Below are 13,236 nucleotides of genomic sequence, written 5' to 3'. Positions count from 1 at the left end.
AAATGAAAGGCGAAACTTATGTAATTCTTTTTAAATAAAAAGTGTGATGCATATTTTTTATTTTTTTGAACAAGAAAAAGTGTGATGCATATTAATTCTTTTTTAAACGGAAAAACTATTTTTTTTTTGTAAGGAAACGGAAAAACTATTGATAACACCAAAGTCTTTTTTAGATACGCAAAAACTATTTTGAAAATACTACACTATTGATAAATTTTCTCATCTTTTTTTTTTTTTTTTTGTCAAGTTCTCATCCTTTCTTTTGTATTGGATCTCAAATATTTTTAAGCGCATGAATTGATAAATAAGTAAAATAAATTATTAATTATAATAAAATCAGAAATACAATACCAATGTTACAGCGAAAATACAACTCATACGATAAAATACAACGACATTTGATATATTGAATTACAAGTTTGAACTCGTATTTTCTCAATTTTTAACATTTAGGCTCTGTTTGAGAGTTTTGTAAGGAGTGGAAGGGAGAACAAAAAGGAAGAAAGAAGTTGAAATAGTTCAGACTTTTAGGAGGGGCTCTGGAGGTTTAATTAGTTTTCTTCAATATACAAAATCATTTTAATTTGGAGGAACTAAAAAATTGTATTGAAGAATAAGTTTGGAGGGTTTTAGGGGGATTGAGTAAATTTTCCAAATCCGACCTATGTTTTCAAAAATAAAATTATATTAATCGTAAATATTATTTATCATTCTCTACAAAAACACCCTCTCAAAAAATTTAAAAAATTTCTCTATTTTTCTCTCTAATCTCTTTTCCTCTCGGAACTCTCAAACAAAGTTTTAGAATATGCGAGTTGCTACTAGACTCATTAAGCTAAAAAATACAATACCAATTTTTAATTTCCGCAATTTAACGAACAAGATTACTCCTGTATTTAAGGATAGAGATAGTACATTAAATTAAGAAAAATACTGTATACCATAGTCTTATGGATACCTTTTTTTATTTTTATTTTTAAGGAATAGTTATGAAAACTGTTATGCGTTACTACCAAGGTCTTATAACCCCTTTTTTAATTGAGATTATGGCGCAGCTTTATCATAGGAAACAAAATGCCTTGCTCGAAAAGAAACTACAACCAATACTCAAAAAGATAATTGAAAATGAGACAACATGCAAAGATTGTGAACAATGGACATGATTATATTGGCATCAATATTCTACGTTTGGTGTTCCAACAATTGACCATTTGACCCTTGTAAGAACAAATTAATCCAACAAACAAAACAACATAGGATTATTAAGGATTAAGGACAATAGAAAAAGACAAAACAAAGAAGTAGTGGTAGTATTGGAATTAGGAGTACCAACCAAACAAACCATAATGACACATTTCTCATTTGCAAAAAACATCTCCTTATAGTCACAACGTTCCTGCCAACTTCCTCATCATTTCCACTCTTTCTCTCTCTAGAAAATAGTACACTCACCTTCTTTTTATTCTCTGCTCTATAACTAGAAACATTGCCTAAGAAAAACAGAGTGAAAGAGAAACAATGGCAGCTGGTGAAAGTGGTAAAGTTGATCATTTTCAACCTCATCCTGTCAAAGAACAACTTACTGTTGATTGCTGTGTTAGGAGCTCACCTTCATGGCGTAAGTAACCCATTTTGTTGTAATTTGCTTTTCATGTAATACCCATTTTTCGTTTGTGATAAAGTTTTAAACTTTGGTTTTGTTTTCCATGTTTTTATTGCATTTGCAGCTGAAGGGATTTTTCTTGGGTTTCAACACTACCTTGTAATGCTTGGAACCATTGTCATTGTTTCCACTATTCTTGTTCCTTTGATGGGTGGTGGCAATGTAATCATCAACTTTTTTTTAACTTTTTCTTGATGATTTATTTTTCTTCTTTTTTTTGTTATTTGGATTTGAAACTCAGTTTTTATTTTTGTTTTGTTTTGAGTGAAAACTGTAGGTGGAAAAAGCTGAAATGATTCAAACACTGCTTTTTGTTGCTGGAATCAACACTCTGTTGCAGACATGGCTTGGAACTAGGCTCCCAGTGGTTATAGGAGCATCTTTTGCTTTCATTATTCCAGCTATTTCTGTGGCATTCTCTTCCAGAATGAGTGTATTCCTTAATCCTCGTCAGGTCTGTCTGTGTAACCATGCTGTTCTAGTTTTCATTAGCTTGGAGAATAGTGTTAATTTGTTCTTGGTTTCATTTTTCAGAGGTTTAAGCAATCCATGAGAGCTATTCAAGGGGCATTGCTTATTGCTTCTTTTGTTCAAGGAATGATTGGATTTTTTGGATTCTGGGGAATTTTTGGAAGGTAGAATATGCATATGAAATTTCATAGTGTCTTTTAATGCATTTAGCTTCTTTGATGAAATCAGTTCTAGTTTTGGTAGTAGAATAACTCAAATACTAAATTATATTTAATGTATTTATTCATATTGCAGGTTTTTCAGCCCTCTCAGTGCTGTTCCCCTTGTAACTCTAACTGGTCTAGGACTCTTTGTGATAGGCTTTCCAAGGGTAAACACATTTCTCTTCTTCTTCTTTTTTTTTTTATGGCTATTCGTGCTAAATATCTTTCGCCTAATGATCATTTATTTAACAACATATTCTTTTGGTTTACTGATTCCTGTAGTTGGCAGATTGTGTTGAGATTGGTCTTCCTGCATTGGTTATTCTGGTCATCCTCTCTCAGGTATGTTACTTTATTTACCCCTCTATCTCCTTCAACATCTTTAATTAAGTCCTTTTGAATATTTGAGTAGCAACAATATAACAAAACAGAAAATACAAAGCTCTCATTTTTTTAGCATATTACACCAACTCTTACCTTGTAAATTACTCAGTGATATGCTAGACATGCTTCTATGTGACATTTCTATCTATGTAATTTCACTTGACTTAGCGTCCCTTGAATAAAAAAATTAAAGTAGGAGGTTTGAATGGTGGTTATGCAAGAAAATATAAATCTTATTTGTGCATGTTATATATGAAAACAGCTCAACTTTTGAAATTGATGTTCTTTCCACTTTTTGGTTAAACCAATGTCCTTGCAGTATATTCCACAGAAGATTAAATCAAGAGGAGTCGACCGATTTGCAATCATAGTCACGATTGGAATTGCATGGGCATTTGCTGAAATTTTGACTGCGGCTGGTGTATATAACAAAAGACCATTAAGTACTCAATTCAGTTGCCGTACTGACCGATCTGGGTTAATTACTGCTGCTCCTTGGTCAGTCTTGGTAGCCCTGCTGTGTTTTCTATAGTCATTCAGTGCTCACAAAGAATGTCAATGTGTAATAATATTTTGTGACATAATAGATGATATCTTAGGCTCCAAAGCATCAACTAGACAGAGATATATTATGTTTACAACTAAATTTTATTAGGAGCTGAATATGTTCTTTGCACCTCTTACTTCTCTGTGGAATGTATCCATTTGAATGAGCTTTCTGTACATCTATGCAGGATAAGAGTTCCATATCCATTTCAATGGGGGAGCCCTACTTTCAATGTCGGTGATATTTTTGCAATGATTGCTGCTTCTCTTGTTGCAATTGTAGAGGTTTGTTTTAATATTTCATTTTCTTTATAAATATAGACTAACTTGTGTGGGGATCGTTGTTATACATTTTCGGATATAACGATCACAGTAACAATATTTTGTATATGACAAAGTGTGCCATGATTAATATGGCATTGTGGACTAGACATTTTGAGTTGCAAAAGTTCTCTGTGAATTGTGAACAATCATGTTCTTTTTTATATCCGCATATTGTAATCTGGCTATTTCTAAGTAGAAGGTGTATGTTTAATTTTTTAGTTTCCATTTGGCTATACTTTGATATTCATTTTACCCTTTTCAATCTCTTGTAACAGTCAACTGGGACATTCATCGCTGCATCAAGATTTGGTGGTGCAACACATATTCCACCTTCTGTACTTAGCCGTGGTGTTGGCTGGCTGGTACTATATCATTTTTTTTTTAAAATACATTTACAAGCTCATTTATTACTTCTTGATAATTAGACTCATGTGTTGAAGTTTGATGATTTAGGGTATAGGCACTCTTCTGAATGCCATGTTTGGCGCAGCAACTGGATCCACCGCATCAGTGTACATTTTGTTGCCCTCTTCTCACTAGCTATTGTCAAATAGTTCTTAAGCTATGTTCTTGATTGTTATTAAGTGTCTTTGACCTTGGATAATTTGTTTTTTACAATCGCTTGTTGAGTATATTAATGACATTTGTCTTTCCTTTTAGTCAAAATGCAGGACTGTTGGGTCTAACACGTGTTGGGAGTCGTAGAGTCATTCAAATGTCAGCTGGATTCATGCTTTTCTTCTCTATATTTGGTATTACATTTCATTCCCTTCTGTGAATTTCTGAGCATTCTAATGTATTATTACTGATAAAAGTGAAACACTTTTCATGTGTTTGTATGAAACAATTTGTTCATTCCTATGGATTGGTTGGAATATCTGAATAAGTGAAACAGAATGAAACAAAATAAAATGACCACAACATTGTTCTCACATTTATGATATAGTGAATGAGAGTATTCAAGTGATTAAAACTTAAACTAGCTTGTCTTTTCATGTGTGCCTAATTTCTTACTGTATCCGGGTTTATAAATCAGGTAAATTTGGAGCAGTGATTGCTGCAATACCATTGCCAATAGTAGCAGCCGTGTATTGTGTTCTCTTTGCCTATGTCGGTATGTATGATTTATTCGTTATCAATTATAATTTCATATCACTTAGAGATAATAATTATATCATCCTTATGTTGGTCTGCAAGAACTGAGAATTTGATGAACCAGAAACCAAAAAACAAATTAGTGATTTCAATGAAACTTGACATGTAAAATGTATTTACAATACTATTTTCATGCATTGCATTGTTTTGTTCCTTTAAAATGTCAAATTCTTTCTGATTTGAATGTCATGTTTCTTCTGTGATGAGCAGCTTCAGCTGGACTTGGTTTTCTTCAGTTTTGCAATCTAAACAGCTACAGATCAATGTTCATTGTCGGCTTTTCTCTCTTCATAGGTCTATCTGTTCCACAATATTTCCTCGAATATCTCACACTATCTGGACATGGCCCTGCTCATACTGGATCCACTTCGGTACACATATATCTTACACGACAAGTTTCCTCTTGCTATAAGTATAACCATCTTTGATTCTTATTCTGATTTTCTCACAATATGCAGTTCAACAATATAGTGCAAGTGATTTTCTCATCTCCAGCAACTGTGGCAATTATAGTTGCTTACTTCTTGGATGCCACTATGAGTCGTGAACACGCCTCAACTCACCGTGACAGTGGGAGACACTGGTGGGAAAAATTCAGGACCTTCAATCAGGATATCAGAAGTGATGAGTTCTATGGATTGCCTATGAATCTGAACAGATTTTTCCCTTCAGCATAAATGCACTCATTTATTTCAAAAGAACAACATTAATTTTGTTGACAAATTACTGTTCCCAATCTCAAAGTTTCTAGTATATCTACACAAAAAGGCTGTGCAGAAGAGTGACAGGTTATTGCAAATTTGAAATAGTTGTAGGAAGACTTGCTAAAAGTTATATACTCTTTGCATATTATAGATTATCTGTTGTTTAAGGTTAAGCGCATACATTAAGTAAATGAACTTTTTGACATGATATATTGAGTAAAAATAATAAACAACTTTGAAAGTGTACTTTTGGACGACATAATTTGTCTAGAGATGTACTTTCGGATGGTACAAAAGATTGTAAAGATATTATTTAGACACTCACCTTGTTGATTAAGAAATCTAATAGCAAATTTGCAAATCAACTCAAAATGGCCCTATGGAAATTAGATTGGTCTGCATATTCACTCTTTTGGTCTAAGTAATGGTCAAGCTTTTGACCCAGAAAAATTTACCCTACACTTATTCTTTCACTCCTGCATATTATTATTTAAAAGAAAAAATCATTTTCCTATCATTAAAAAAATTGTATTAGCTAAATATATATATTTTTGGGTAAATGAAGAGAAACAAAAAAAAAAAAAACAAGATAACCAAATTCTCCATTTTTTTTAACAAGTAAAAATGGGATATATATGAACATCAAAAGAAGATCATCTTAGCATAAGGAGTGCCAAAAAGACCTCTAGGATTTACAAGGTAACCACAAAATAGAAAAACAATCGAAGGTTAGCCGACACCCAAACAAGCAAAAGGGTTCGACCACCAAATATGAAAACTTAAGGTAAAATTGACATGTGCCGCCTTCATTCACTAAAAAGAGTGAAGTTTAACTTTGATTAGCATATGAACATCGCTTTCCTTATTTTTAAATAATATGTTATTTCTCACATTCCAGATAACCCAAATGTATATAGAGCCATACAAATTCTTAATTGTCCAGATGGTCACATGAAATTCTCTCCATTCTTAATGGTCTTTTCTTGCTTCAAAAAAAAATTCTTAATGGTCTTCTCATTAGTACGGTGCAGTACTACTTTTTTTTTTTTTTTTTTTGGAAGGAGTACTACTTTTATTTGACCACCGTCACGTGTACCAGTACAACATTCAGTCATTTTGTTTTTCCGTGAATTCAATTCAACACTTTCTTTTGCAATATTTTTTCATAGATTTTTTTAGTCATTAATCCTTTTCAAGTTATTGGACAATAGATGTAGGCAACTCTATTCAAACCCTTTTTACTCCCTCGTCCCATAATAAATGAAAAAGTTGTATTTTAGAAATCAATTTGGTTAAATAGGAAAATGTTTCTGAACAACACAAATGAGTGTATAGACCTAGCGATATGATGAGATAAAGAGAATAAGTGGTATGTTGGTAATGTGATAGAAATAGATATATTGAGATAAAATGAGTGTTGGAAAATATGGAATGTATAAATATATTAATTTCAAGACATTAGTTTTCTTAAAAAAAAAAAGACATTAGTTATAAATGGTAGCATGGCAATTTATATTGAATGAGAAATTATTGTAAGTATTAATTGTATTTTATTATTGATGATTTCAAATTATTTGGAATGAGTAGATAATTATTTTTAACTTTAAAGATATGTAGTTTAATTTTTATGATCAATTTTATGTTTAATGTTTACTACAACATAAATGTTGTATTTATTTTGGTGGTCCACCTAAGTTTTTTTTTTTTTTTTTTTTTCTGACTCTGCTACTGGTTGTAGTTTGATCTTTATAGAGTATACTTTTTAGAGTTTTAAATTGAGATTAAAACATATAAACATACATTATTCTTATTATTGACTAATCCATAGATGACCTCGTGGTGACACATGTAGTTGTTGAGGTGCAATGGAGGATAATGGTAGTTCATCGGAGGAGTGTTTTTATAAAGTATGCGATGGAGGTGCAATGCAAGGAATCAAACTCTCAAACTAGGGAAGATTTTATATAGTATGGAGATTTTAACTGAATGATAAACATATATTTCATTACGAGATGAATCCAATATAAAAGTTGAGTGGATAGCCAGAGGGTCCTAATTCGGCTCAGAGCGATACATTGTGGTTACATTGTGCATCCATGATGACTCGAGCATCATTGTGCATATTGGACCATGTTGTCTTGTTGGGTGAGGCCATGAATTAGTTCAAAACACTTAAATATGTGAGATGTTTTTATTGAGCCACTTTGATAATAAAAAAGTTTAGGCGAGTTGGCATTCATAGATTGACATATATCAGGATTTGTCTTAACACTCAACAAGTGACAACAAATGTATTTACAAATTTCTCACTATAGAAGTCATTATCCTGATTATTGTAGTTGAATGCACAGTCTTACAAGACACGAGTAAATTTCTTATCAATGAAATCAACCATCATTGACACTTCTATTGAGCCACTAAAATTCCAAAGAAAAAAAAAATTATGCTCTACATTTTTCTTCAAGATCACATTAAATCTTAATTATTATTTTTTTAACTCAACGCGTTATAAAATCATCTGTGTATGTTTGCTTAGCGTTGTGTTTATCAATTCCGCCGTAAGAAACCATGAAAATTGTGATGAACTAATTTGCTATTAGATAATTTATCCTTATCCACGGTAAATTCATCTAGTATAAACTCGCCATTGATTAGTTTAAAATGATTAATATTTTAGCACTAAAACAATGATTGATATTTCAAAAGTAGTAATTATAAATAAATTGTGAAATAGAACTGTATGCTATTACAGTATGCATGTAGATTTTGTTAGTTTGATAGAGTCGGTTAAAACTTAGTTGGTTAATTGCTTTTTATCTGGAGAGTTTATTGAATCAGTTCATTATCTTTTCAATATGATTATTTCTTTTAAGATTCTATCTCATTGATCCAAAAATGTTCGAACGAGATGATTGTTATTTCTTTTAATTAACGATCATGAGTTTGAATTCAAACTAAAAAAATATGATTGTTATAAAATCCTATTTCGAATTCTATTTGGATAGTGATTATTCTAAGAATTATGTGCACATGACTTTGTTGTTGATGCTATAGGATTTGGTATCTGATTGCATGTGGATTAATAAAATCCCAGTCAACTGCACCGTGCCCTAAATTTTTTTTTTTCACATTCTACCACTCATATTATCCGCTCTATATTTCCACCTTCCACACACACGAAAAAAAATCTATTTTTTTAAAGGAAGACTCTACTTTTTTACCATAGAACCAAACACATGCATGCTTAAGATCTTAATCACCTATATGCATAAATGGTGATATTGGTAATGTACCAGTACAGCTGTAGAGACTATACAACACAACAAGAGGAATGGATTCTATTTCTCTAGTGCTATCTTTTAACCACGTCACATAATTAATGAGTCACATGAAATAAACCACATACTATGCCAAACACTATGCACCGTTTATATTCAAAATAGCATGATATGTTTTTTTCCTTATTTGTGCTGCGAATCAGGTTTGTAATGTACCTTATCAAATCTTTTTATTGGAGCATTATTGACCCTTCAGTTCATCACTAACCATTTAAATTAATTTTAAAATATTCTTCCTTAAAATTAGGATAATACATAGCTGGTACTATATGATAGGTGTCAATAGTAGACTGAAGAATGGAAATGGACGTGTACTCTGTTTTGTTAAGAGGGTACACAGTGCCTCGCTGTCTAGCATGTGAATGAATGGGGTATGGTGTGATTCAACTCTCTCTCTCTCTCTCTCTCTCTTACATGCACCCATTATAACACACACAACTGCCATTTTTTGATTCATTCTAATACACATTAGAATAAAGACAAAATTAACGATAAATACAATTTAGATGATAAAATCCTAAATAGATTTCATGTGTTTGGATGCAACAACATAATTGGGTTTGTTTGGTGGACATAAATTATGTAGATGGTTTAATTGCAGAAATTTACAGGTGATTCAATGAATCTTAATTAATATAAACTTTGATACTATCTTAAAAATTATGATTGAGTCTAATAAGATTTCATAAAATCAACTTGTAAAGCAAGAATTGTTACACTTATATTTTAGGTTATTTTTTATGTGATGTAAAACTCTTTAACACGAACTCATTATGCAACGTGAGTTTTATCATTAAACTTTTTAAAACAATGCAGGTAAAATTATTACATAGGTTAATTCACTATTAAAAATTAGTTGAAATTATACAAGAGCGTAGATTAAACTTTCATTGCTAGCGTTTAAGACTTTCCTAGTGGTTAGTCTATCGGTATTTTTTGAGTCTTGAAGTCTGTGCAAGTTTATCCAACTTTTCATCCACCAAACGAAAGCAATAAAAGACAAAATGATTTCTTTGGTTTTTTATCCAACTTGCTCAACTCCAAAATCAAACACTATCAACAACGTTAATAAAATGTTCCATTGTTTTCACTCTTTTATTACATGTACCTAGTCTTTCTTAATTTCATCATACACTAGAAAAGTAGAAAACTCTTTTCTATATACTAGAATCTATAGGTAGAAAGAATTGAAAAATGAACATGAGTGCATTTGATTCTGAATGTAGTAGTGGATGTGAGTCAGGTTGGACTCTATACCTTGAACATTCTTATGAAGACACTAGATTCATAGGTGGAACTGAAGGGTACTATGGAAACCAACACAAAGACAAAAGAGTCACAAATGAGTATTCTGAAGAAGGGGTGGAAGATTTGTCTATGGTTTCTGATGCTTCTTCTGGTCCTCCACATCTTCCATATGATGACGATGTTTACTTCAATGAGAAAGACAATGTAGTGAAAAAACACAAGAAAGGTACAAAGAAACAGAAAGTTAGAGAAAATAAACAACATGCTATTGCTGTTGAAGATCAACAACACCTTCCTTCTTTTCTTCATGACACTGCTAGCTCTCATGTCTTTGACTTTTCAACTGTAAGAAATATGGTAGATTATTTGATATTAATTTCTTAGTATTTTTAACAATTTTTGTTACTTATGGTTGTTCATAATTTTTCAGAACAATGTTGTTGGGACAAACCAACAAAATTATGTAGGAAATATGGTAGATTATTCACAAGGTTTTTCAGCAACTAATAATTATTTTGAGGTAATTTGCTTGATATTTGTACTACTCTATAGTTTACACTTTGATTTTGTATTTGCTAAAATTGTTTGTGTTATTTGTAGGGAAAATCATCATACCAAGAAGAAAAATTCGGTTTTTTACAACCACCTCTCTCAAAAAATGATCTTCAAGGCAACAAGTAAGTTGATATTATTTTGTGCATTAGAAGAAAATTTTACTAGACATAGTAGTGTGTTCAGCTTTAATGATTTGCATTCTTTGTTTAGCAGCTGGTATGGAGGAAAAAATCAGTTCTATTAATGGCTGCCTCTGCTATTGAAGTTGTTGCAGTGGATGTTAATTACTCAAGATTAATGAAGGAATTTAATTCTTCTTTTCCTTTTTACTTTGTCAATTCAGTGGAAGTTACTGAAAAGAGCAAGTTAGTCATTTGTTTCTACTTTAGAAAATGTAATTTTGTTGTTTAATCAATGGTGATTACAAGCTAATTTAGTTAGGAAGTATGTTTACTTCTTGTTATTTTGATGAATCTACATAGTTAATTTTACTTTTTTATTAGCAAGTTAATTTGAGTAATTTTTTTATAAAACAAATTAATTTGAGTAAGTAAGAAGCTAACAAAAATTAATCTTTGTATCCTCATTCAGAATCTGTTGTACTGCTAGCTGTGTGCATGCTTTCAGATTATAAAATTGTTCTAATAGATTTTGAAATTATATGGTTGTAGACAATCTCTTACTCAACTTTCCGGATTAATTTATCAATTATTCTCAGATTCATGCACAATCCAAATCCATGGAATGGAAGTATTTGTTCCAAAAAATAAAAGTACACACATACTTTATTTTATTTTAAGTATACCGTACATCTTAATGTACTGAAAATTCAATTCAATGATAGGTAGTATACTTTTATTTATTATTAAAATAATCTACCGTAAAGTTTTTCCCACCCTTAATTGTATTAATTCCTTTTTACAAAGCAAGACAAAAATAATGTGCTGCCGACAAATGTGTTTTGATATGGATTGACAAATAATAATACAGATAAAGGCAATATAGTCACACATTGATTAGGTAGGATAATTTCATGTGATTTATTTATCTAAAAATTGGTCACACGAATTTATGCTCTAAAGTAATCTATACACCTCTCATCATAATTATTAGTACGATTCACTAACAATTTATGTATTGGGTCTATATTATAAATCATATACATTGACTATTCATGTAATATATTACTCTCTTCGATCTTTTAGATTCATTTAATAAATAATGTATTTAATTCTTAATATAGATAAAATATATTATTTATTGAATAAATTTAAAATGTAAACTTTATCTTATGATAGAGATTGAAATTGTATTGTCTCTCTATAAAAATTATAAAATCGAGGGGAAAAAGGTTTTAATGTCAATGCATTTATGAGTGTTTGGAGGAGTCCATAAAAGGTTCAATTTTCTCAAAATCCAGCATTTTACTCAAAAATGATGTTAGAAATATTTATAATCTACATTAGAGCTTCAATAAAATTACAATGTCCTCATAATTTTGTCAAATTCATGGGCAATCCAAACATGCATGTAATCTGATTCTAGAAAAGAGAATATGGCAAAAGTGTTATGAAGGGATGGGCAATGAAGACAATATACAAATATGATGAGGAGGAAATACCATTATTGATGTTGGAATATGTACTAAATCATATGTATCTCTTTTAAGCTCATGAAATCCTGCCTCATATCTTCCTGACTCAAAGGAACATGCGTTACATGACCCATTTCGTTTAGTTTTTTTTTGTCAACTTTATCTCTTTTGGGAGGATCATCTTTTAAAATATGGTTATATTTGATGATGTTTTTTTATGTAGTTTTGTTCCCTCCAAGCCTGTCTGGTTGGAAGCTGTCACTGAACTTGATGTCATACACAATCGTGCCTTTCATTTTTTATTTTTTTTATTCCATTTACTTATTCCTAGTCAATTCCTGTTTAATTAAATAAGTAATTAAATTCTGCTACCAGTCCATAAAGGTTGAAAATGTTAAGGAAAATATGACCTTTGAGAATTTAGGATGACAAAATTTATAATCTCTCCCCACGTGTTTTCTCATATACTATAATCTAAAGTTTTGGCAATGAGATTCTTTAACAAATTAAAAACAAACTAAAGTAATGAAGAAGGTTAACCTAAAGAGAAATCAAACACGTAAATTAGTAGTGAGAGAGAAAATAATTTAAAATATATTTCCTCCGTTTCAAAATGAGTGTCGTTTTAGTCAATTGCACACATATTAAGGAATGAAATAAAATAGTCAAATATCATAGTAATTTTACCAAATTATCCTAATCAACTATTGGTTTGTTTTTCAATAAAGAAAAAATAATACTTTGGAAGCAGTGTAACATAGTATTAATTGAACGGTACAATTGAAAAGAAAAAGTTATTATTGCATTAAAAACTAAAAATGCCATTCATTTTAAAACAATTTTTTTTTTTTGCTAAAACGACACTTATTTTAAAACGGAAAGAGTATACGATAGTCATTGCCCGGCTGTATTCCATAAAATTGTATAGGATTATTAAAGGGTATGGGTAGAAACAATTTTGTCATACCAACCACCATCCAAACCAAACCAAATTTCTATCTATCCTTGTTGTAATTGTAATAGAGGAGATACTTCCAAAAACTTGTCCATT

The 13,236-nt window shown here is 30.8% G+C and overlaps 2 protein-coding genes across 3 annotated transcripts; both read left to right on the top strand.

Moving 5' to 3' along the window:
* The first annotated feature begins 1,374 nt into the window (after window positions 1–1,374).
* Window positions 1,375–5,770, top strand: LOC25485326 (nucleobase-ascorbate transporter 4). Its single transcript, XM_013614521.3, has 14 exons — window positions 1,375–1,618; window positions 1,728–1,825; window positions 1,941–2,117; window positions 2,198–2,298; window positions 2,429–2,504; window positions 2,620–2,679; window positions 3,041–3,219; window positions 3,456–3,552; window positions 3,867–3,953; window positions 4,045–4,103; window positions 4,252–4,343; window positions 4,628–4,705; window positions 4,957–5,117; window positions 5,205–5,770. The coding sequence occupies exons 1-14, from the start codon at window positions 1,519–1,521 to the stop codon at window positions 5,421–5,423; spliced, it is 1,584 nt and encodes a 527-aa protein (XP_013469975.1). The 5' UTR covers window positions 1,375–1,518; the 3' UTR covers window positions 5,424–5,770.
* A 3,965-nt stretch (window positions 5,771–9,735) lies between these two features.
* LOC25485325 (protein SOB FIVE-LIKE 5) lies at window positions 9,736–11,090 on the top strand. Of its 2 annotated transcripts, none has more exons than XM_024775436.2 (4): window positions 9,736–10,381; window positions 10,467–10,556; window positions 10,637–10,713; window positions 10,802–11,090. In XM_024775436.2, exons 1-4 carry the CDS (start codon window positions 9,983–9,985, stop codon window positions 10,833–10,835), a joined length of 600 nt encoding a protein of 199 aa, XP_024631204.1. In that variant the 5' UTR covers window positions 9,736–9,982; the 3' UTR covers window positions 10,836–11,090. The 2 variants fall into 2 exon arrangements, with proteins under 2 accessions (XP_024631204.1, XP_013469974.1); XM_013614520.3 differs by having other exon boundaries at window positions 9,737–10,381; window positions 10,805–11,090.
* The last annotated feature ends 2,146 nt before the right edge of the window (window positions 11,091–13,236 follow it).

This window comes from Medicago truncatula, chromosome 1 (genome assembly GCF_003473485.1).
Source record: "Medicago truncatula cultivar Jemalong A17 chromosome 1, MtrunA17r5.0-ANR, whole genome shotgun sequence".
NCBI lineage: Eukaryota > Viridiplantae > Streptophyta > Magnoliopsida > Fabales > Fabaceae > Medicago > Medicago truncatula.
Note: the sequence above shows the minus strand (reverse complement) of the source record. Positions and strands in the feature narration are given on the sequence as shown.